The 25,260-nt window shown below is 37.7% G+C and overlaps 2 protein-coding genes across 2 annotated transcripts in view; one reads left to right on the forward strand and one right to left on the reverse strand.

Moving 5' to 3' along the window:
- Window positions 1–25,260, forward strand: part of LOC145782777 (nesprin-1-like) — a 188,243-nt gene that overhangs the window by 83,665 nt on the left and 79,318 nt on the right. The window contains exons 40-66 of the mRNA XM_082594541.1: window positions 6,827–6,939; window positions 7,379–7,603; window positions 7,820–8,017; window positions 8,499–8,619; window positions 8,792–8,888; window positions 9,080–9,300; window positions 9,802–9,944; window positions 10,807–11,013; window positions 11,422–11,572; window positions 12,173–12,319; window positions 13,098–13,263; window positions 13,632–13,777; window positions 13,903–14,076; window positions 14,486–14,650; window positions 15,120–15,275; window positions 15,582–15,739; window positions 16,083–16,208; window positions 16,508–16,723; window positions 17,552–17,642; window positions 18,357–18,566; window positions 18,910–19,031; window positions 20,045–20,294; window positions 20,787–20,920; window positions 21,369–21,555; window positions 22,020–22,181; window positions 22,395–22,559; window positions 22,801–22,941. Of these exons, the coding sequence (XP_082450667.1) occupies window positions 6,827–6,939; window positions 7,379–7,603; window positions 7,820–8,017; window positions 8,499–8,619; window positions 8,792–8,888; window positions 9,080–9,300; window positions 9,802–9,944; window positions 10,807–11,013; window positions 11,422–11,572; window positions 12,173–12,319; window positions 13,098–13,263; window positions 13,632–13,777; window positions 13,903–14,076; window positions 14,486–14,650; window positions 15,120–15,275; window positions 15,582–15,739; window positions 16,083–16,208; window positions 16,508–16,723; window positions 17,552–17,642; window positions 18,357–18,566; window positions 18,910–19,031; window positions 20,045–20,294; window positions 20,787–20,920; window positions 21,369–21,555; window positions 22,020–22,181; window positions 22,395–22,559; window positions 22,801–22,941 (4,392 nt within the window). The remainder of the gene's footprint in view (window positions 1–6,826; window positions 6,940–7,378; window positions 7,604–7,819; window positions 8,018–8,498; window positions 8,620–8,791; window positions 8,889–9,079; window positions 9,301–9,801; window positions 9,945–10,806; window positions 11,014–11,421; window positions 11,573–12,172; window positions 12,320–13,097; window positions 13,264–13,631; window positions 13,778–13,902; window positions 14,077–14,485; window positions 14,651–15,119; window positions 15,276–15,581; window positions 15,740–16,082; window positions 16,209–16,507; window positions 16,724–17,551; window positions 17,643–18,356; window positions 18,567–18,909; window positions 19,032–20,044; window positions 20,295–20,786; window positions 20,921–21,368; window positions 21,556–22,019; window positions 22,182–22,394; window positions 22,560–22,800; window positions 22,942–25,260) is intronic.
- Window positions 13–4,792, reverse strand: LOC145776402 (uncharacterized). Its single transcript, XM_082587807.1, has 5 exons — window positions 4,609–4,792; window positions 3,882–3,992; window positions 3,166–3,284; window positions 2,201–2,270; window positions 13–1,552 (listed from the first exon to the last, which is right to left on the reverse strand). Exons 1-5 carry the CDS (start codon window positions 4,747–4,749, stop codon window positions 1,514–1,516), a joined length of 480 nt encoding a protein of 159 aa, XP_082443933.1. The 5' UTR covers window positions 4,750–4,792; the 3' UTR covers window positions 13–1,513.

The following is a 25,260-nucleotide window of genomic DNA, read 5'->3' on the forward strand; positions in this document are numbered from 1 at the left end:
TTTTCTTTAATTACCAAACAAAGTTTAAAGCAAGAATCAACTCTCTGGCTGAGTGCTAGAAGTTCACAATGATTGCAGGCAGCTCGTTCATAGAGAAAATTGTCCTATGTTAAAAGTGTCTACGCCTTAACTTTGAAGTTGGCAGTGAAGTCAAAACAAATGAAATACGTCAATAGTTGGTGAATTCTGTGAAATCCCCAATCCCCATTACAACATACTGTTTTTAACTATCACCCTATTCAAAGCTTCATATGTACGTTTCTCGTTCATCCAACAAGTTGTTTAAACATCATAGCGTACAGTGTACAAATTTGTGTTAGGTCACTATTCCTTTTATACTTATGTTAGTTTTTTTGACAAAATCACAACCCATTCGAACAATTCCAGGCAGAAAAATCCGTTATTTCTACATTGATTCAACGTTTGCAGTCGTTGAATCAATATAAAAAATGACGGATTTAGCTGGCTGGGAGACCTCTGCAAGGACAACTTTTTGTTCGGTGGGGTCTGGTACGTTTCAGAAGTACTAATATAACACGGAGTTTTTAAATCAGCAACACCTGCATCTAGTCTACCTGTTTCAGTAACCTGGGTCAGTAATTGGTTACGTTACAATGGATGAAGCCAAGAGTGGTCCATGCCACCCTATGTATCACGTGACATTGATAGTATTTGCAAGTTGCAACATAGCTCGTCACACGTTAGAGAAGTATTTTTGGTTTATTTTATTTTTTAAAAGACAAAGTCATTATAACGTAGTTTACATACATCCTGGTTAGTTGTCATATGTGCATTGTATGCATGAGCGGTACGATAGGTTAAACCAGGGGTCACCAAATTTTTTTCTTTGGGGGCCGGATTGCTGCGAGATGAACAGCTGCGGGATGCAAATTACCATACAACTATTTAGAATCTCCATTGACTTGAATTGAACACAATAAATAACAAAGTCAGCGGTGGAATAGCAAAGTTGTGGAATAGCAAAATCGAAAGGTTGCTGGAAAAGTTATCCCCTGCTGTGATACACTACAGGGCATCGTGCTCTTGAAAAAACATTACATCTTTCCAAAATTTGGCCTAGGCTGTCCCCATTTGCGGTGGCCTAATGATAAACAGCAACGTCAGTCCTTTACAAAAAGTTTGGTAACTTTTTTCCTGAACAGTTGTAGTGCAGCTGTGATTTCCGCAGCACGTTGCGGCCGGATGAAATCGGTTTGCGGGCCGGTTCCGGCCCGCGGGCCGTAGTTTGGTGACCCCTGGTTAAACATAAACTTAAAAGGTCGAAGTTTAAAATACGAAAGTTAAAGTTACTGGAGGGCATTCACAATTTCATAAATTGTAAAATAGCGGCAATACAAAACAAAATCAAGACAACTGTCACACCGTTTTTGCATTTTGTGGTTACTTCATGTGAAAATCGATTGTTTGCAACGAGGAGTCATATTTGAGATCTTCAGCTCATTCTAAGAATCGAAGAGTCTTTTCAGATTATTGTTTTAGATCCTCTGTGAGTTCACACTTCTTGAGTTGAGCTTTCTTCTTTCAACCCGACCTGGAAAAGCGAAGTTATTTTTCACTAAATATTAATATGTTCGATAAAAGCGGCAACTGCCTTTTCTGGTTTTTGTTATGGTTTTTCATCAAATCCTAATAAAGCAATGCTTCCTTAATGGTTAAATTTTTCTAGATGAAACCATAGCTACACGGAGATGCGGTCTGATTTGTCACACTTTGCAGATTATAATTACTGCTGCCGCTACTGTCTGACTGACATTTTTTAAGAATTTTTATGACTTAAAAGCTCTTTTTTGTCCTGGGAAAGCAGAAGAAAAAGTAAGTTAGAAAACGCCCAATCAGACTGTTAATGAATGGTTATAATCTGACCGAAATTTTATGAATCAAATTGTTTTTGTTTTTCAACGCTTGATGATGTTAAAACCCAGTTTGTCACCTGGGGAAGACAGTGAAGAAGACGTTAAAAAATAATTTTTAGAAAACTTCATTGAGACAGTTACCAAAAGTTGGCAAAATCTGGAAAATTCTGCAAAATGTGACAAATCAGGGCGTATCTCGAAGTAGCCATGATAGAACGTGGATATTTACAAAACTTTAGAGCGTCTGCTTTTGACTTTACGTTTACAATGTGCAGTTTACAACTGCTGCAATAACAGATATATTTGTGGTCAGCAGATAATCTTACTTTTTTTTTCGTAAGTGCTTCTGCTTCTTCCATATTGACGGATTCGGAGAGATTATGTCTGCTTGAACGCCTGCGATGCACATGATATGAAGTTTAGAAAGCGCACAAATAACAGTTTGGGTGTATTTAACCTTGTTATATATGAAATTTCTCGGTAGGTTTCAGCTTTGACACTCAGCTTCGAGGTAGGAAAACTAGCGTAATGATGTATTGAACTGCTCGGTGTGCACTTCTAGGCTATAGCCTGTGAATACGTTGAAGCAGTCCATAATGTTAAGTCTCAAAAGCAATGCTGAATACTATTTAGTTGTACTCGATGATGACAGCATATTAAAGCCTAAGGAATAGGTTGAAGAAAGTTATCATATCGCCTTTAAGTTAACAATACTTGTCATTTTAACTTCTTTCCAACGTCTCTAGACAGATTAAACGACGCAAAAATGATAACTTTTGTTGGCTGGGTTATTTCCCAACGAGTTCACTCGTATTGGAATTTCTGAGTGTAGTGTGCTCAACAGCGCCTTTACGCGGCTGCTTGTAAGTTGTATTGTTAGCAACAAAATATACTTGTCATAATAATGGCAAAACATAAAAATGGCACCACGACGTTCTATGAAAACTGCTGTTTCAGGAATTGTATACGACAAAACAAATTGTGTTACATTCATCACAAGTTTTAAAAATAGCGTGTTTAAAAAAATTATCTTTGGGTTATCATAGTGGACAAACTTAAACCTTTTGACAAACGATGGTAGTTACAACAGGTAGGAGGACATTAGTTTTAGACTTTCAAACTTGACTATGTTTTTTTTTCTTTTTTCTAAAATGGTGTTAACTTTACTACTAGCTTTGACTAGAAGCATTGTGTTTTCGGGTTTTAAATAATAAAAAATGCTATTTGACATGATACATACAGGCTGTGTTAGAGGCAACAAAGACACACACGTTGGAATAGCATCCAGTACCTGTTGACGACTTTTTTCACAATAAAACAGCAAATTATAACCAAAACCAAGCAGCCCACGATGACGCCTAGAACCACTCCTGCGTTTGAACTCGGCTCAGTTTCAACAGCATCTGTCGTCTAAACAAATTCATGTCAAGATTAGATTTTATTTGCATATTTATGTAAATTGGGTGTAAAACTGTTCAACGTGCATCAAGCTGTTGAGAAGATTTTTAAAATTCGAAGCCATTAATTTCCTAACACGCGTATAAACTACAGATTGTCTGAAAACACATTCAACACCATGGCACAAGACAGATAAAAACAATCATGGCAGTTTCAACTATTTCTGTGTTTTTTATGTGATCCCTGTGACCAAGTGCTAAAGTCTCGGTTTGTTTGTTTTAGTGCCTGGAATGTTGCACTTATTTTATAGTGTAATTGGGGCGCTGATTCCTAAAAGGTATTAACTTTTCCCTATCAGGTCTAGTCGGATTTTGCCTAGTTTTCATATACCTCAACTAAACTAGAATGCAGTTACATTTTTTAAGGCATATTACTTGTAGAACACCAACATAATTGTGTGTTAAACTACTCAAAGACATCATGAACACAAGGTTTGTGAAAATATCACTTTTATAAGATGTTGTGCATCATTAAAACTGTCTTTTTTGGGGAGCTTTAAGCGTTAAACGATAAGCGGCCATCATGTTAAGCAAAAACACGAACACTCACCTGTATTGAAAAAGTACTTTCAATGAAATCCAAAGACATGTGATCTGTAACAGTGCCGTCATCTACAGTAGTGCCATTTGAACTCGGCTCAATTTCAACAGCGCCTGTCGTCTAAATAAATTCATGTCAAGATTAGATTTTATTTGTATATGTACTGTATATGAATTGGGTGTAAAACTGTTCAACGGGCATCAAGTTTTAGAGAAAATTTTTAAAATGCGAAGCCATTAATTTTCTAACACGCGTTTAAACTGCAGATTGTCTGAAAACACAATCAACACCATGGCCCATGGCCCAAGACAGACAAAAACAATCATGGCAGTTTTAACTATTTCTGTTTTTTTATGTGACCAAGTGTTAAAGTTTCAATTTGTTTGTTTTAGTGCCTGGAATGTTGGACTTATTTTATAGTGTAATTGGGGCGCTGATTCCAAAAAGGTATTAACTTTTTCCCTATCAGGTCTAGTCGGATTTTGCCTAGTTTTCATATAGCCTACCTCAACTAAACTAGAATGCAGTTACATTTTTTAAGCCATATTACTTATAGAACACCAACATAATTGTGTGATTAACAACTCAAAGAACTCAAAGACATCATGAACACAAGAAATTTGTTAAAATATCAGTTTTGTAAGATATTATGCATCAGTAAAACTGTCTCCTTTGGGAAGCTTTGATGGTTAAACGATAAGCGGCCACCTTGTTAAGCAAAAACACGAGCACTCACCTGTATTGAAAAAGTACTTTCACTAATATTCAAAGACATGCCATCTGCAACAGTGCCATTTTCTACAGCAGTGCCGTCATCTGCAACAGTGCCATTATCTACAACAGTGCCGTTATGAAATACTTCATCGTTTCCAGACATATTTACTGATTTATAATTCTTTGGTTTGTTGAGTATAGTCACTTGCCTTTGAAAAAAACATGGTTTTACAATCATCAACGTTTTTGAAACTCTGCACAAATTATTTTGTGGAAACTCAGATCAAGTCTACTTTGTACCTTGTTAATCTTGTACAAAATTATAGTCACAACAGCTTCTGTCTACATGTCTTGTAAACAGCATTATCTCTTTTTCCTTAATGCTAATTGTATGCTTTTGGCTGGTTCGAAGATTAAGTGGTGGCCTCTGAGTTGGTAGATGTGTATTTGGGTTCTCATTGGTTTACAAAAAAGTTTTTTCTTTTTTATTTGTAGTCAATATTTCGTTGTAATCACAATCATGGTAAAACTGCGAGTATTCATAGAAATGCAAACGCTAGTCAGCAGTCTAAGTTAAGCATTGAGCAACAATCAGCTGTCATAAAAGAATTAGTAGAACATAACCATAGCCTTATTAAAACATTTAACTCATTTATATGGCTTTTTTTTAGTTAGGAAACCAAACCATTATGCGATGTCCTTTGAAATTTCAAACGATGCACCAGTGCGTTGCGACGTAGGCTACAGTTTAAGAATCACTGTAATACATACTAAATAAAGCACAACCAATTTTTAAATTTCGTAATTTATCAATAGCGCTGCAAACTCGGAAGCTTTCACGGATCCCCTGAAATCGCTTTGCGGACCCCCGGTTGAAAACCACTGGTTTAGTGTCTTTATTCATGTAGATCAAGCCTTTTGTCATGAGATAGTCTATATAAACATAAAGAAAAAGCCATGATTAAACGATAACTTATCTTGCTGTTATCATTTTTATCAACATTGGCCTTGTTAGTCGCTTGCCAATATTTACGAGGAATTCAACAGCGGCATATAAGTGAGGTTTAAACTGTTGGTGTCATGATAGGAAAACGCATTAAAACAGATAAATTCTGTAAATGACTCTTGCCAAAACTGAACACCTTTCATTTCAGATTATACGTGCCAAGCTGCTTTATAACCTTCTATGTTTTTCTGGACATATACAAAGAAGTTACCTCTCTACCCAAATTGTAATATACAAAGAAAATTGCAACTCATTGCAATCATAAAATTTCAGCAACCTTTCTCTCAACGCTACCTTTATATAACAGCATACTTCATGTTATTCTGATGGACTCAGTTAATGTATTCTTTGGTGTGTTCCCCATGTCCAAGCTAGGGGACACGGTACGGACTTCAAACAATACAATATTTACATTGCCCAGACTTTGATGTGGATAAGAGCTTACGCTCAACCTTGTACACGAAGTCGCCGAGGAAGTATTGAGCTGCTTTGCATCCTGTTTGTGTTTCGACTCAAATTACAGGCTGGGATTTTTACAGCAAGGATTGAAGCTGCTATTATATTATGTAAATGTAAAAATCAATTTCGTTTGGTTTCAAAAATAATCGTCTTGCTTTAAAGAAATTTTATGTGAATTTTTTACGTTTACGTGTGTACCATGGTGTGTGCAATGATGTAATCACATTCAGTCTCAAATTATTAGCAAGGGTATTTGTATTTTGTCAAAAATTTTTGGTCTTGCAAACAGTGTGGTAGTATCGTAAAGTATTACACTTCTATTTTTTCTACATTCCAGCTAAAAACGAAGAAGTTTTGGTTTGCCGATAGGCCTTTAGTTACTTTAGCGTTGCTCCATAGAATCAGTATCTACTTGGAGTAATCTACTATAACGTCATAGAAAAAGGAATTTGAATAATGACGTTACCTTCATTCGTGAGGGCGAATAGATGATGTGCATTTTATGTGTTTTTTTCTAATTTGAAGATCCAGTGGTGTAACCGTATGACATCTTTTTGTATTTGGAATGACACAGAAATTTCTCATACTTCGCCCTTAATTTTCTCCTTCTTTCCTGGTTGTTTCTATTATTGGCTGTTGAAAGCAATAAAGTTATGTTTTAAAATTAAAAAGAAGATGTGCTGAAAGTACAAATGTTTTTGTTTTCTTAACCTAAGATAAGTAAACGTTTGCCTGATGACGTCATCACTCAAAGGATCTCTATTTAACAATGAAGGGTCAGAGAGGAGAGATTGAAGATCACCAAGTCGATTACCAATCTCTGGCTGCTCACTTGGAAGATCTTCGAACAATGTGTGACGCCAAAGAAAGGAAAACTCTCATATCAAGGTTGTATTTCAAAACTTTCTCTTGTTTTTTTTTGCTCAAATTTTGTGTTGAATTTTTTTTTTTGTTATATCCCACAGTTTGATCCCAAAAAAACGTCCTTTCAGCTCGTAAAAGCCCGTTCTGTTTAGGTTTGTAGACGTTGAATCAATGCAGTCACAACAGGCTTTGCCAGTTAGGTTGTATGGCGTTAACAAACATACAATCAAGGCAAACATTAACAAACATTACATCTATTCAAATTACTTTTGCATTTATTAATACTAAATGCAAAAGTAAAGTAAAAAGATGTAAAGAGTTCATACGGGTGGTCACAGCTAATCAAAACCGATTAAAAAAACGTAATTTAAAAACCACATGATCAATCTGTTGCAGAAGAAATCTAGTATACTAACGAACGGCGTTGCCAGCGAATGGTTGAATATGGTTAATCTTTTTTCAGGTACACAGAATGCACTAAGTTTTTTGGTCGAGTATGCGAGGTTGTGTCAGCCCGAGAAGAGGCTCTTGATAAATTGTCAATTTTTCATGCGAGCGCACAGGCAGTTCTTGGCTTGTTAGAACGCTTGGAAGACACTATGAAAAATGCAGTAACATCTTCTGACGATTTAATAAAGTGGCAAAAAGACTCTCAAGAGCTTGGTCGCCTCATGATGGAATGCACGAGGTATTTAAGGCAATTTATTTTATTTTCTGATATTTTAGCAAAATGTTTCCAATCGAGTAACCTTGTCTGAGTATAAGCGTGTTGTGTTTGAATACCTGTTACATCCAATGTATTGTATTTCCAATTTCATAATGTAACTTTCCGAATCAGATGTAACATGCATATTTACAAAAATTATTTACTTTACGATTGTAACTGTGCCTTTATGCATTGCAGAAGTGGCCTGGGCATGGATCCGGTTTTACAACAAGCCCAATTGACCACCATGGATAGCATAAGCACTCGAAGAAGAACCACAGTGAAGGGATACTTAAACCGTCTTCACGCCAGCTGTGAGAGAATCCAGTCTCACATTTCCATCAAACAAGAACACTTTGATGAAGTTGATAGCATCTGGCAAGGTTTCTTGGATAGGTGAGCGCACAAGCGGAATGATGTTCTTGCTGATATACAGTAATAGTTTATTGTAGTCGATACCTTTTTCTTATATTGTTTGTCAGTTAATTATCTAATTGATTAAGATTATGTTTATTCTTGAATTAAAGGTAACTCATTTAAATCTAAAGTCTTTGTAGTTTTGTATACTTGCAGAGGCATTGAACTGCTTATGCCAGCCCGGTCACCAAAGTTGAAAGTTTTAAGTTTACAATATTTACAATTGTAATTGCAGTTGTTGTTTTTTTCAATCAGTTAATTTTCTTGAAAGGTGACTACTCAACTGCACAGGCCTAGTATCGAACCATTGTTGCGTGGTCTTAACTTAACATTTCTTTGCACTCAGAGTCTGATATTTATTCATTGAGTTGTCCAGTGGAGGTAATTAGAAAATTAGAACGTTGAGTATTATTTCACGGTTTGCAGTTACATAAAATGTTTTTGTATTTCCTATCAACAGAAAAGAGAAACTGTTGAAAGCTGTTGAAGATTTGGAAGAAAGAGCAGAAATCGATATTGTTCTCGATGATTTATCGCAAGAAAACCTTCAAGAATGTGTGAAAACATACAACCGACTATTGGTAAGATTTGGTGGAATTAAATTTTGTTTTAGAGGTGTCATTTTATCGAATTTATTTATTTTCTTAAAAATCTTGCTGAATTGCAAACTTGTCTTGTTGAACTCATGTTATTTTAAGAGTACGTGAAAACTATTTGTATGGTTGAAATGTTTTTTATCATCGTTTATCACAGGAGGAACTTGAACAAAAGAAATACGAGTTTACTGGCTTGAAAAACAAGGGGAAGCAGTTGACTGACATGGATTCTTCTCAAGAAACTATTGTTGAAGGTGGCTGACTTTACTTCGTTTTGATGTTGCGTTTTCTCGTATAATTTTTATACGTTTTTTTGCTATTTTGTTCGATTTAATATTGATATAAAGGCTTTTAACATATCACCATCATAAAAACGTTTCTTTTGAGCTTTCTTGATTAGAACACGAATATTTTCATAAAAATGGTTTGATGTTTTTTATTTCAGAGCATATTAAACTTGTTGAAATGACTTGGGAAGACACGAAGTCTTTGATCAGCGAACGACACGATCAACTTACGAAATTAAATCTACTTCTCCGAGACTACCAGCAAGTGAACGACACGGTTGAACGCATATTGAACAATGCGGAAACGACGTCATCTGCTGCGGAAGCTCCGCGGCATTTCAGTGCTGAAGAAGTTCGAAGACACTTAACAAAATTAGAGGTAATAAAACTGTTTTTGTTTAGTCCAAGTTCTCAGTGGAAAATCTCCCATCAGCGTAGTCACGTCAACGTAATGACGTACCTTGCGTGATAATTCGCAAGCGTAATATTATTGTACCGGATCAAAGTAAAGTCATTTTTTTTAGATCAATTCACCAAGACGCATACGAAATAGCGCCAAGGCTTTTCATGCATCAACACAAAAGTTGATTAATTATAGTAATGTCATTCTGCCAAGAGGTTCGAAATACTCGTATTGCGTGGAATACCCTACTTACTCCGCAATGGGATTATTGAAGCCGTTTTTACCAGTTGCAAGAGGCTAACCTGTAGTAGCTTATAAAGTTACTTTCATAAATGCTATTGTATCTTTACATAAACATTTAATTATGCATTTTAATACTCTATTTGCATAACTTTAGAAATAGGAATTTTCAAAAGGTGCTGTGTTAGCCTAATTGTATACCTATTTCCATATGTATAATTTTGTGCATATTATCAGGCTTTAAAGAAAGACTTGCACGAAAAGCAGTCCCTGATGGATGACCTGACTCGGAAAGGAAAACTTGTGTCAGTGGAAGCAAAGAAGCAGCTTGTATCTGATGCTTCTGATATAAACACCCATGTCGAAGCCATGGTGGACAGGTCGGCAAAATTATGTTGCTATTCCTATATGCTTTTAATATTCGAAAATATAGACGTTCAGTTTGACTCGGTTAGTTTAACCAACTTCTCCCTCTCCACACAAAACGTCCAAGAGAAACAGCTTGAAATTGTACGACGATGAGATTACATCCTTTTTTTTAGCTTACCTGGTGTTGACCTTGAAACACAATCACTACCTTTTGTTTATAAATAATGCGTCACGATAATGATACTTTCAAAGATGCTGCTACAAAGGGATGAGCAAAATGTACTGCAGCAATAATTTCCTAATTAGCTTAATAGTATTTTGCAGTTACCAAAAGTTGCAAATTTGTGCACATCTATAGATATTTGGTATATACACAGGTACGTTGATAACACTCGCGTAGCTAACAGGTAGAAAGAATTTCTACTTCTGAAAACTTGTCATTTTAACGTCTCCATTGCTACCTACGTAGAAGAATTTCCGCAACACGAGTAATCGAGGTTGCCAGATATTTTTTTATAATGTCGAGCTCAATCTTCACAAGTGATGAAACAAGCCCAAAAAATGACAAATTCGCGCAAAATATAATCAAAATCGAAAAAAAGTTTGGTGAAAATAGAACGAAACCAAACGAAAAAACCGCGACTCCAAAACAAAACTAGCCCAATTATGCGGAAAAACCGCGTAACTGGCAACCCTGCGGGTAGCATGTAGATCAAGACAAACTTCTTTCCCAAACGTTAATATAGCACTTTTAAGAGTACCACGAAATGCTCTGGATAGCGAGTTGTGATAATTCATCAAAGTCCGTATCGCACCAACGCAGGAAGGTTGCTTTCTTGTTTTCTTCAATCTAAAACTTTCTTCATCATTCAGGTACTTGGATGTCGGGGACAAAGTGGAAGAAGTTATTGAAAGTTTGAAGAGGCAACTTGCTTTATGGAAGGAACTAACACACGCGGATGAAGACTTAGATGATTGGTTTAACTCTTCCATAAACGACCTTAACGTATCTGTGTCAAGTCTGGAGGACTCCACCGGACTTCAAGGAAAGCTCGTGGAAGTCCATGAGGAGATAGAGAGGTGATGGCTTTAGTTTGAAAAACTCGCTTGAAAAAAATAGGTTGACCGAATTATGCTCACAGGTTGGTTTACATCAGCTCAGTTACGTGACTGAATAGTGAAAGTGTCTAGTCGACGATCAGACGGTTAGTGGTTCGATACCCATCAAGAATCATTTTCATTTTTTTATTTTGTTATAACATCGAATGACGCGCTTGGGGCATTATACAGAGATTGACTTTCCTGGCTTCTTGTCCGCTTAATTCATATCTTCATTCTTCGACCACCACTCCTAAATCTGGATACAACAAATAGAGTTGTTTTGATTTAGTTTTAAAACTCTTAATGTGGCAATAAAGAATTAATGTATAAAATCAACCCCTTGTGGTAAACTTTTGAAATTAACCTTTCTCTTTCTTTATAATTCAGGCGACAGAATGCTTACGAGGAACTACAGAAGAAAGTTCGTGAAATGCACATGATGAGGCGACGCAGTTCGGTGGGGGAGATGGACGAAGTAGCCCAAGTCAATGACAACATGAAAGGAAAATTAGAAATGGCTACCAACGCATACACTCAAGTATATAATGCTTTCTCTGCTCCAAAATTTTTCCAAATTTCTTGCATTTTGTTTAGTGGTACAATTTAGTATGATATTTTTCTTTTCCACGAGCATTAAACAAATAAACAGTTGATACCCAAAAATTCACATGAGCACTTGCTCTGCTGTTAAACTTCTTACTCAGCACTGCGCTTTAGCTTTGATGTTTTAGCTTGATGCTTCACTTCATCACATCACACCCCATCGCCCCATCGGCTTAACACTATCTAGACAGGCATTGGTGCGCCTCAACCGTCTTTGTACGGGCGTCGGGCTTCTCCGCTCAACCATGCACCAATGGGGAATGGCCTCTTCCTCCTCCTGTAAATGTGGTGCCGAGGAACAGACCGCAGACCACATCATCAATGACTGTTCCATCTTCAAGCCACCTAACGGAGTGGAAGGTCTGCGTGTCATGGATGATGAAACCAAAGACTGGCTGCTCTCTAGTAGCCTTCCAGTGTAGTCCGGGAACATCGTGAATCTGGGGTGGTAAAAGGATAGACCCTCGGCCCCAGAGGCTCACACGACGACGACGATCACATTACACTATATGCAGATTTTTTTTCTTTGAATCAGGCCAAAACGAAACTACAGGACTTCACAACACAAAAAGCCATGCTGATGAAGTATGTAAACGAGCTTCACGAATGGTTGGACCACAAGCGACAGAACTTGAAACAGATGCAGAAAAACCCGAAAGCTGACCTTGTCAAGAAATCAAGGGTGAGATTAACTTTCTATGTCGTGTATATGTTGCAGACGCATATACGGACGAGCGTTTTTAGTAGATACCGTATCTTGATATGTTTGCAAGCGTTTTTCATACACCTTGCAATCGTTAAGGTACCTTATATTTGGTACATCAGTTTTATAAGTTACATAAGGATAGCTAGTGGTACAATTGTATAATTAGTGTAAATTTTAAGATTTTAATAATGATCTTGTTTAAGGTAGGTATTGAGGCAACCATGGCCACCTAAAGATACGGCCTGATTTGTCACATTTTGCAGAAATTTCCAGGTTTTTCTAACTTTGGGCGAACGTTTAAATTAATTTTTCTAAAGATTATATTTTTACGCTTTCTGTATTCTTTTCCCCAGAGGACACAATAGGTTTTAACATTTTCACATGTTGAAAAACAAAGAAAATTTGATTTCGAAGATTTTAGTCAGACTGTTAATTTTCAATAACAGTCTGATTTTGCGTTTTTCAACTTGCTTTTTCTCATTTGCTACTGCTTTCCCAAGGCAACAAAAAAGTTTTATGTCATTAGGAAACCGCAAAAAGTAAAACATCTCAAAAAATGTCAGTCAAACACCAGCAGTAGCTGTAATCAAAATCTGCAAAATGTGACAAATCAGGCCGCATCTCCAGATGGCCATGATGCAACTAAGTGTGTTGAGGCGTTTTCACTACTTGGCTAGTGTTCCCCGTATTGTTACAAATGAACAGGGTAACGTAGGCCAAAGCGTATATTTTTCTAATAAACTACTTTTCACAGGATATTCATTCGGAACTTTTGGCCCAACGCGACAATGTAGAGTCCACAAAAGAGCATTTGAACAGTTTGTGCAGGAAATATCAAACACCCGAACTCGATCCTATTCAAGAGAAAGTGACAGAACTCACTCAAAAGTATGAAGATGCCTTCAAACTTTCTTCAGAAGGTATAGATTTCTATCTGCAACAGCCACAACTGAAGATATTTTTCCTGACACATTTATTCATGATAAAACAAAAAATGACCATGGAATTTTAGACTGCCCATGGACTGCACTACCCGGTGGTTACAACACAGTTCACCAATGTGGAAAAACTTTCAAAACTGGCTTAGAAATAACGACTTTCATGTGTGAAAACTACTACAACCATGAAGCCCTGTAAGCCTACATTCAGTCTAAAAAAGCGGAAAAAATTACGCAGGAAAAATTGTGACAATGATTTCCATATAAACTAAGTAGACTTTTATGCCGTGGAACTAGTGTTCTTTACTATAATTACATTACTTCATACTTCTTTTCTTGTTTTCCTTTAGTGATGAAGAGCTTGGAAACAAACATTGATGACAACTTGCACAACTCGATTAAGGACTTCTACGCTTGGCTTCGTTCAGGGAAAGAAATCTTGAACTCTTGCTCTGATACTTCTGGGGATGTCCCAGCTCTTGAGGAAAAATTAGAGGTTGGTTTATATTGTTTTGTAGCAAAACCAATAAAAGTCATTTGAAAATGTAAATCTGTCAAATCAATACTAACTCTTTAGCCTGTTGCGATTGTTGTATATTAATAATTTCGTCTGATTTCTAGAAACTGAAGAATTTTGAAGGGAAAGTCAGCGATGGCCAAGCTCGGGTTGATAAGGCTGTAGATGCCGCCAAGTCGTTCTGCGCCGCTGAGATCCCAAGAGGCAACAGCGACTCTGTGGAGCTGCAAATACAAGGAATTAAAGATGATTGGCAAGAATTTCTTCTTCAACTTCAGGTCTGTGTCTTCAGGCAACTTACTGAAATCATTAAATCCGTTTCTGTAATGATTTTTAATCTTGCGCACAATAAAGTTTTTTTCTCCTCCGAAGTCTGCCGCCTCTCATTGTACGAAAGTAAATGATTTGTCCAGCATCATTACACTGTGTTGGATCCATGTTTTTTTTTTGTTTTTTTTTAAACTAAGATTTAGATCAGATTGTCTGAAACCTTATATAAAGAAAAAAGTTATAGTGTTTGTTGCAAAGTGACATTCACTGTTCTTCATGTAACGCACACCATCAATTCATACATCGTTTACGTCATGATTATGTGACGCATTACATCCTGGATGCCATGGTCTTGTTTATATACCAACTTTTTTGTTACCTACCGGTTGCATTTTTTGATTAATTTTTATATTTTAGGAGGAGAAAAGTATCCTGGAAGCCTCATTGTCAGTGCTGAGATCACTTGAAGACAATCGCAAGGAACTGTCTTCCTCCTTAAAGATCATAGAAAGATCATTGATGGAGGAAAACGAGCCACGAAACGACATGGAGGAAAAGAAGAAACAGCTTGAAATTATGAAGGTATACGAGAATACTCGTATATACGTTGTACAATATACTGTGTTTGTATGTACATTGTTGGTGTGTAGAACGTTGGTTTCTTTAAGTTTTGTATTTTAGATATTCTGAAGAAGCGGGAGTTTAATTACGTTTTGATTTAAGAATTTGACACAATTAGATTTAGATTTTCTAAACTTTGATTGCATTTCGTATTATTGATTGAAATTTGAATCTCAACCTACACAAAAAATAACTAAAAATGTCCGACAATTTAATGTGAACTTTTGCATGTAGTCTCTTGCCTGGGCATATCAGGCCGCAGACAACCTTTTAGAAAAAGCCCTAGGCATGTTTTGCGTGAGTTTCTGTATTGGTTGACAATTTTTGTGTCTGAATTTTTGTCATTCTATCTCATTTTAAAGCTTTTGTCACAAACCTTATTTTCTATTTATTTTAGCCTTCAAAAATCATGATCATCCATTTCTCGCAGAACTTAAACAAAGAACTAACCAACAAAAGCAAGCAAGTAGAGAGGCTGATGCAGCAAGCACACGATCTCGTCGACGGGGATTCCCAGCAGAGCGGAAGCGCGCGCAAAGCCCATCAGCTCATATCGGTGTATCACGGCCTGTGCAAAAAAGCTAAGGTTCGTTTTGCTAATCTCAGTAGTAAAAGTCCGTTGTGGTACAAAACTTAATATTAGCAAAGACCTTGACAATACCATTTGAATAATACTATCGATTTTTGTTGTACATTTTGCGTTTATTTATGTGTTTTTTCATCAGTTCTTTTCCTTCAACTCATTTTGCCGTTGTTCGAAAACCACTAACTTTCTCATCTATCTGGAATGATATCGCTACATTGAAGATAATAAATTGAGAACGTCTTTAAATGTTTAAGTTGAAAGTAGAAAAAACTTTAATTTTCACCTCAAACTTATTTTTTCTTGCAGGAACGCTTGAGGCAGTGCGAACAAAACGTGTCTGACCACCAGCAATACGAGGCAGCAATGTCTTCCAGCACCACGTGGGTGCAGTCAGCAGCCAATAAGCTTGAAGCATGCGTGGAAGCGAGTGCTCAGGCAACAGACAGAAACGAACTTGAATTGATGTGAGTTTGCTCTTTATCGAAATGCAATGGATTGCAATGGCATTTTTTTAATGGCTTTGTTAACATGTACACTTTGTATCTAAAAACACAAAAGTGCAGCCTATATCCCGATACAAAAACAACGCAAGCTTTGAAACTGGCAACCCTTCGAGTAGAAGCCATGTGGGAAATAACTTAGCCTACAAACCGTGTAGCTTTCATCGCTACATCCGCGTTGATTGTGATATTATATGGATAGACTAGTTATTTGCGTTGAATGTTAACGTTTTATTTGATTTCAAGTTTATTTGATTTTGTGACGTACTTCGCAAGCGTCAATCAAACTGTCATGATTTATTTCAAGACTACAAGACCTTCAGTCATTGAGCACAAGCAACCAAGCCGGGGAAGTCAAGATGAACATTACACTTGGAAAAGGCGAGCGTGCCGCTGCAAACTGCGCCATGGAAGGAAAAGACGCCATCAACAAGTGCGCTTAGTTCATTTCATATCTTTTCAACTCTGCACCAAAGCAAATGTTCCAATGCAAAACGAAACGATGTTAGAAACACGGATTGTTTGCTGTGGTAACTGGACAGGAAGCAAAATTTTGTCGCGATGAAGTTATGTTGACACTGTTTTAAGCGGCTCTTGACTGTAACCTATTTTGAAGAAAATAGGATTTAGAAGCATCATCTTATTTTCCACATTCCTGGCTTTGTATTGCATTTTTCACTTTACATAATTTGATTTTTTTGATAGGTTATTCTTGTTTGATTTGTTTCACAGCGCGTTGCAGAACTTGAAGGAGTTGCATGAGAAATTCAACAAAGATTTGCAAGACTGCCGAAGTAAAACTCAGCAAAAGCTTTCTGACTGGCAACAGTATGCACAATCACGTGACGAGATCGAGTCATGGTTGAGTGAGAACGACGCATTATTCCGAGGCCGTCCAGCCTTGGCTGCTGACTTGAGAGACAAGGAAGCGCAAGCAGAGAAATACAAGTAGGAGTTCATTCTGCTATAAGCAAGTTCAAATTCAAGACTCATATTACTTCTTGTAACCATAAAGCGTTAAATAACGTCTTCCACACGTTGCCCATGCAGCTAAAAACTATGTAAAATATCCTCAAGTGTGGTGTCAAGCCACGGCCGTATGCTACCTGTGAAAATAAAACTAAAGCTATGAGCGTGGGCTGCAAGGTCTCCCCTACTCGATCACTCCGCCAACAAGACCCAGTGATACGCTTATAGGTGGATAATGGATATATTTTATTGCCAGACTTACTGTAAACCATGAATCGGCTATAAGTTTAATTTGACTTAAAAAGGTCTTTGACAAGTTGTTGGGAAATAGCCTTGAAATTATTTTTCACAAAACGATTTTTACGAAAACGCTGAAATGGTAGGTCTAGCGTCTTTGAATGAAACAGAAAAAAAACAGCAAAGAGCAAAGCACTGTTGGTAGAAACATACTTTAATCCATTAGCAAATCAGTGTGTTTTAAATTGATTTAGCGGCTGTACACGTTGATTCAATGCAAAAACGAACGGGTTAGTTTATTTTGATGGCGGGAAAGTACATAGCTGAAATTAGTGATCATTATTTTCTCATTAAGCTAGTAGCATCCGACTTCTGAAATTAATAGAACGCTGAAGGCAATATGGTAGTCAAAAGCGCTGTCTGTTGCTCAGGCTGTTCACCGTTGCGCAGAGTCTGCCCATCTCAAATGTCATTTGAACCTTTCCTTCCTTTGATAGTTCACTCATTAGCTTACGCTTCAGATTGCCAATTGCACTGAAGGACAGCGACTTACGATCCATCTCTTTGCAGACTTATTGAGGAAGATGTCACATCACATTCAGAAGCAATAGAATTGCTACGAAACAAAGCAACAAAGCTGAACCGGGAAAACGAGTTTCAGGTTATATCACACGCGAGCCAACAAATCAGTATTTTTTAACACTAATTCAAAGTTTGTAGACGTTGAATCGATGCCAACAAGGTCCAATTTGTCGACTGGAAATCCTACTCTAGGTCGTATTGTATGCGGAATTATTGACTGAACGTGTGCCATTCAAGAAAAACCTTATGTTTTAAACGTGATGTTAGTACATGTGGTGTTTTTCAATAGACTGGCAATTATTGTTTCAACGCAAAACCACATTTACATTTGTGTATATGTAGTCCAGCATGACTTCATAAATCATTAATTGGTCCGTCGGAAATATCCACTTAAGAACTGAGAAAGTCTCTTTTGCAGTACATTTTTGCCATTGTCGCACTCTTGCACAAAGTCTTATCAACTGCTAAAGGACCCGTGTTGCATTTTCATTTATTGACATTAATGAACGTAAAATATTGTTATCAAGTCATTGTATCTGTACAGTATTTTTATCTTTATAGAGATTCAGCCAATCATGAGATCAAAATCACCAAATTTGTAATGCGCTCCCTACAAGTAAAGACAGGAAGTCTAACAATTGTGTTTGGTTCTTTATACAAACTACTCCTGTGGTATAAAAAGCTTGAACGGCATAGATGAAAACACTAAGTAGTGGCTAATTGACTTGTGCCCTGATGTGGTGAATTTTATTGAAACTTAACGTAGCTTTCATATTGTTTCATTGTCTTGTAGAGCATCGAAGCTCGGTATATGAACGTTGTGGAAAACGCGAAAGAACGAGCCGCCGAATTGGAGAACTGCGTGAAGGAGCATGAGAAGTATTACGAGTGCTCCCAGGAATTTGTTGACTGGATCAATTCTGCTAAGGAAGAACTCGACCGTTGGTCTGACGTCACATCCGTTGATAAGGAAGCGGTACAAAAGAAGTTGCTCAAAGTGCAAGTAATGCGAACTTTCATATTGAATCATACTTATTCTTTTGTATCAAGAACAAAAAAATATGATCAATGGTAATGATTGATGGTATAGGCAGGCTGCTGTATGAAAGGCATCGCTGCAGCAATGATCGAAGCCGCAATTCTATACAGCAGTTTTCTGCCATTAATCTTTCCACAGCTAACTTCAGAGTTGCTTCTTGGCGTGACACTGCTGACCTCTGCACCCAATCCCCATCCTTTGCTCTTCATTTTATCATAATCAGCCTCTTCATAGTTACCTGTAGATACATAATGCAGCCTTTGTAAGGATTCACGTTTTTCAACTTAAATTCCATTTTCATTGTTAGAACCTGAAAGCCAGTCGAGCACACGGGCGACAGAAATTAGACGCAGCTGTCGAATGTAGCGATCGTGTTCTGTCCAACACTGCTGACTTTGGCAAGGGCGTCATCAAGACTGAAACTGAAAGGTAAACGGTGTTAACGCACTAAAAGACAGAAAATAACGAAATTTTGGGTGTTCATCAGGACAATCATCGTTTCTAGCACTAGTTGTAACGTTCATCTGATGAAAGTAAAAGTAACAACAAACAGGCTGATGTATTGCTTCACTGACGTTTCGCGCACCATGACAATGCGCATCCTCAGAGCGAACAACATACAAAATAAAGTTTACAAAGTTATATACTGCAGTGCGGTTGAAGGTAAGAAAAAATGAACTCACATTATTTTAAAGGTTATCCAAAAGATGTGTGAGCGGTTACTTTTCACGTTAATTTACGTAAATTATTGCTTTTACTTTAACTTTCATTAGATGAACGTTGCAACTAGTGCTAGAAACAATAACGAAATATTATATTTTTAAAAATGTTTTTTTGCTATTTAAAAAAAAGTTTATTTTTGTGGAACTACTGTCGAATCGACGTGGTTCTGAGAAATAGCAATAAAAAAATGGAAGAGTGGCTTTTTGTAAAATATGATAAAAACATATAAAAAGGTTGTTAATTTTGCACTAAATGTGATATTTATGATGATGATAATGTTTGTTTCATTAGTTTTGTTCGAAACATATGAAAGACCAAGTTAAACGGCAGAGTTTAGTGTTATTTTAACTCAACGCAAACGCCGTGAACCATGAAGGAAAAGTTTTCTTTTCGAAAGAGTCCTTATCAGTGTCAATAAAATTTACAATTGGAAAGAAATGGATTTTATGTGCAGTATAGTACAGCCCTTGCTTAATAGCACCACATCGGTAGAAAGATGGTCCGTCTAGGTAAGTCGTTTAATGGAACGAAGAAGATCGTACTGAAAAGTGGATTTGAAGAAAAAGAACAAAAAAAATGGCGTTGAGCGTTGTCTCCTGTCTCCCAGCTAGAAAAAGTTGCCCTTTTTACATCGTTTCAACGTCGCGAGACGATGTCAAAAAGGAAAATTTTGCTCTCTAGGCGAACAATACGATTTAAAAAAAATGAATCCCTTGCAGCCTGAAGGAGGAATGGCGTTCGTGGGATCGTACGTTGATGGAAACCGAAATCCTTTTGGAATCGAAGCTTACTCAAGTCACTGAGTACGAGGAAAGCGTCGGTGTTGAAAGGAAAGTACTGTCTGATGCTCTCGACCGTTTTAAAGCCAGTCTGGACGAACTGGACATTGATCAACTGACCGATGACGTGGATAGTGCTGCAAGTGGTGAAAAGACCGGAAGCGTTACAGCCATGTTGAAAAAATGCAAGGTAAAACACATGTATTTCTAAACTTTTACTTGCTTACTTCTGTAGTCCATAATATCAATGAGCAGTTTGTTGCACAATTGTTTAACGTACAGTGGGGTGTTCTACCCACGGGCTACAAGTTGATCAGCGAAGGCTTTCAAATTTGCCTGCATTTATACTTTTTCTAGTATGGTAGGAAACAAAACATAACAGCCACAATTGCTTTTGAAGCATAGATTTCGTGTTGTAGATATACGAATTTACAAAGAACGTTTATAATCGGAGAAGCTGTACAAAAGTTGGTTTTCGTCCTTTGCTAAAAAAGTTATGCATCCGTGACCTAAATATTTCCAGCTAGCAAATTAATCCATTTTTACATTGATAACGTCTTTGCAGACGTTAACCCAATGTAGAAATGGATTAATTTACTGCCTGGGTTGCTGTGGAACGTTCACATAAAGTTAATTTCAATCTATACTTATATTGACTTAGTATGTACGTACATCTTCTCAGTACATCGGTTCCTCCTTAAACGATCTACAAGAATCCGTAGATGCATTGAAAGTCCGGCTCAACACGATGTGCCGGACTTACCAGGGCGACGAAATTGACGGTTTATCATCAAGAGTAACCGACTCCGTACAGAGGTGAGCAATGGATTATATTTTAAGGGAATTACACAGCTTGATAGTGTACATATTCAGTAAGCTGTGGTGCGCTTTATGCTTTTTGTCATATTTTTCTTTTGTCGTGTAATCGTATTCTCACCATTCAGCTTATGTGTTTGATGTACGTAGCCTATATGGCTATGTCTCGTATAAAACATGATATGTTTACTTTAAAAGTACTTTGAAGTCGTGTGGTTCGCAAGTTGGTCTGTATTGCGTTGAGTTTGTGCTGAGTTTGACGTTGTAATAACAGCAACAACAGCACAAAAACAATTTTACTCATGAGTATTTTCTGCATACTTTACAAGATGCAACGTTGCATTACTCATCATTTTCCCATATCTTCACATGAACAATGTCCACCTGTTACCTGCTAACGTTTCATTAACTCAAAAACAAAATAATTTTTGATTTTCTTTAAATCCAGGTACGACAATTACCGGTTGAAAGTTGAGAAATGTTGCTCCAATTGTGAGAGATTGCTCAATGAAAACTTCCTCTCCGCCGTACGCGAGTTCGATAGCTGGGTGAAAGCAAAGAAAGACGCTGTCTATAAGTACGGAGAGATATCTGGTGACCGTGAACTCGCACAGGAAAGATTGGATCACCTGCAGGTGAGTCGAAACTTAAAATGTTAATAAGACGTCCACTTATATTTCTGCAGCATATCTCAAGACCATTGCACCAGCTCAATTAAATAAGTTTGCTTTTGCAGACTAGCCTAATATTAAGAGAAACGTTAATGTTCTTTATCAACATGGACAATGGACATGTCATAGCATAGGTTGGAAATGTTATAAATTTTCCATGAGATGATTTTATGTTGAAAAAAAATCAAAGCTTGTTGACGATTAGAAATTGTAATGCATTCACATACATTGTCGAATTTGTGGTCGATCAGGTCCTTCAGGAACCTGAACTTGCCAGACAAATTTATGCACACTGAAGCTGACCACCCTGAACAAACTTTTGGAAAAATTTGTTCAGAGTGGTCATTGGCCATTGTTGAAGTGGTCATTTGTTCTTTTTGACGTCAGTGTCACAATTTTCATCTCTTTGCTATATACGTCATACACAGGCGCTGTCTTCCGGGGTTGATGCCGGCGAGAACAGGCTGACGACAGTTGTCAATGCGAGCGATTGTTTGCTCGCTGTGTTGAGTTTGGATGCTTCGACTGTCGTGCGTCAGCAAACGAAGCAATGCAAAGACGCTTGGAAAAATTTCCTCACTCTCGCACAGGTTGGTCATGAGCACCAGTTTTGAATGGCAGCATCCTGTCTTTGGTAATTTGAATGAGTAGAGAAGTGATAGTTTTGGGCCGACATTTCTTTACAAAGTTTTTTCTAGCCTTTCGTGTCCTCACATTCTTAAGACAGTCTACCCCTTCGTGATGCTTGAATTGTCCACACCTGTTATCTTCAATAAAATGTAATTTTCAATGCAATTGCACAGGAACGCGAGCAAGCTGTACGAGCACACGTTGAACAACTTAAAGACTTCGACATCAACGTCAACGAGATAACTGATTGGTTGAAGCAAGTCGAGGAGAAGTTCCAAGCCGAGTCAGGACTGAAGGCCACCGTCGGACTCAAAAAGTCTCAACTCAACGCGTTTCAGGTTTGCTTTGTATAAGCAGTTTTTCTCTCCTGCGTAAAAACTTTTAGTAACACACTACTCATTTTAATAATGCGCGTTTTTGTTACAACAGTAGGCTTTATTAACAGGTAGCATTTTATCTTCACATCTGCGCAATTTTTTTTATCATTTAATCCAAAGTTTTATAGAACATGGTCGTATGCTGAAGAATTAGAGATTCTTTGCTGAAATCTTGTCATGTTTTTCAACCATCATTATTCAGGCATTGGCTGAGGACATTGCAGACCAGCAATACAAATACGAACGCATGAAGAGGAAGGCCCAAAAACTAAGCAGCTCGTTTGAGCTCTCGAGACTTAATCAGCTTCTTACCCGTTACCACGCTGTCACTAAGCAAGTTCAGGTGAAAAGTTTCTTTTTTTATTGTCTTCACAACTTTTTGTGTTTAAATGGAACTTTTACTTTTCGTTCGTAGATTCACTTTAGTCTGGGAGCCAAACGCCATTTTTTCCCTTAACCTTGCATTGCGGTATTAAGTTTTTTTTACTGTTGATTTTGGTAGCCAAGGGTCTCTATTTTCAGAAACTGGTTGATGACATGTTGTCACCTTTGGGCAATTTGAGAAATTCAACATGGCGTCCAAGATGGCCGCCATTACCTATAAACGACCATAACTCCCTATCCATTCACCTTAGGAAGGTGATTTTTGTCTCTATACCTAGGTTGTAGGGGTCAAGCTATCCATTAGAACGAAGTATTACGTTAATATCGTATTACATAATGGTAATTTCCAAGATGGCCGCCATTACCTATAAATGACCATAACTCCATATCCATTCACCTTAGAAAGGTGATTTTTGTCTCTAAACTTAGGTTGTAGGGGTCAAGCTATCCATAGAACGAAGTATTATCTTAATATCGTATTGCATACATAATGGTAATTTCCAAGATGGCGTCCAAGATGGCCGCCATTACCTATAAATGACCATAACTCCCTATCCATTCACCTTAGCAAGGTGATTTTTGTCTCTAAACTTAGGTTGTAGGGGTCAAGCTATCCATAGAACGAAGTATTATCTTAATATCGTATTACATACATAATGGTAATTTCCAAAATGGCGTCCAAGATGGCCGCCATTACCTATAAATGACCATAACTTCCTATCCATTCACCTTAGGAAGGTGATTTTTGTCTATACCTAGGTTGTAGGGGTCAAGCTATCCATTAGAACTAAGTATTATCTTAATATCGTATTACATAATGGTAATTTCCAAGATGGCCGTAAAAGGTAAAGGGGGGTCCCATACTTGATTCAAGTGTCGGGTATGAGAAGATAAGGTTCTCATTGTACTAAGCCTTCGGCACTAAGGAGAGTAGGGTGGCCACTTCCTTTCTCTCGGCCGCCTTTACTTCAGCAACTACGCCCACCCAATTTATTACACCCTGGGTAGAGGTGAGCGGTGTTTTTCAACAACCAGCTGAAGCCGGGAGTCGAACCAGGTTTGCATAATTGGAAAGCCAACAACGTTGCGCCATCCCACCGCAATTTGTGTGAAATTCATGGCCGTAGTAACACTAAATTATCTTACATACTATTCTATGATGTCAGGTTATAGCAACCCGATTATAGCAGGCGCAAAATATTGTGTATTTCATGTTAGCAGAGTTGCAACTACAAGCACGTGAACTGCATGTAGTAGTACTGTGGCATCCATATTTTATTAGACGTCGTATACCATCTCTGGGGCTAGTTCGACTTCATCAGGTAGGGTGACTGGTTGAAGGGACTTGTTTTGGTCATCCTTTACCCAACCATATTTCGTTTGATCTATCGAAGTGTTATGAATGCAGTAGCCTTCCCAATTTTGAAATAGGAGGCGACGATGTCACAGCCAGAAAGTGCATGTGCCGTGAGTAGTCATTTGACTACCTGACAATGCTTCTGTACAGTTTTTTTCCTATATCAAGCACCGCGCTTCCTTTGATTGGGGACTCCATCAATACAACATTCTGGAGATTTGCCATGTGATGATAATGCAGCAACAGTACAAAGATGTCAGTGTCATCGGCAACGACAGTGACTTTGCTTTCTGCATTTTGCGAGGCACCACTCAAGACCTGTTGAACAATGACGTTATCTGCTTCTTCGTGTGAAGTTAACAGATCTGCCGGTGAGATGACAATTCCACCTTCACTGATTTTGATCGGCACCGGATCTGCTCCTGTTACCACTAACTTATGATGTTGTGTGTTGTCCTCATGAAACTTCTCATCCTGGACAAAATCATCAACTATCAGTTGCTTCTTGTTTTTGGAAGAGGTTAGTAGAACCTTCTGCGCTGCCAGCAACTCTATCAGACACCTCAACTTGGAGAATTTTCTTTAAGGTAGATTTAGATTTCACAACCCCCATATCTCCAGTATCATCAAACATGGATGTTGAAACTGACGCAAGTTCATGACCAAGCACAACCTTGTCCCGCCCAATAACCTGCAGGCAAATCACCCTTGCGTAAATCTGGTTTGGGACAATTAAACGACGTGTGAGACTATCACTCCCGAATTCTTTGTAGCCTATGCTTCAGGCAACTCAACTGAATTCAGGAAGCCGGACGAGTCTTTGATCATTACAACAAGTGATTCAAAGGCACAATCAATGTTAGTTTGGCTATCAGACTTGGTTGCAGCTGAAGCCACATTTTTTCTGACAAGAAGCTTTTT

The sequence above is a fragment of the Aplidium turbinatum genome, chromosome 1 (genome assembly GCF_918807975.1).
Source record: "Aplidium turbinatum chromosome 1, kaAplTurb1.1, whole genome shotgun sequence".
In the NCBI taxonomy this organism is placed as follows: domain Eukaryota; kingdom Metazoa; phylum Chordata; class Ascidiacea; order Aplousobranchia; family Polyclinidae; genus Aplidium; species Aplidium turbinatum.

Bases quoted from the DNA above. Each gene is read 5' to 3' on its own strand.
- LOC145776402 (XM_082587807.1), bottom strand. From the start codon at position 4,749: ATGTCTGGAAACGATGAAGTATTTCATAACGGCACTGTTGTAGATAAT. The intron at 3,993-4,608 runs GTGAGTGCTCGT...GAATTTATTTAG, and splicing joins AAAGTACTTTTTCAATACAG to ACGACAGGCGCTGTTGAAAT. The intron at 2,271-3,165 runs GTACTGGATGCT...TGTGCATCGCAG, and splicing joins GTGAAAAAAGTCGTCAACAG to GCGTTCAAGCAGACATAATC.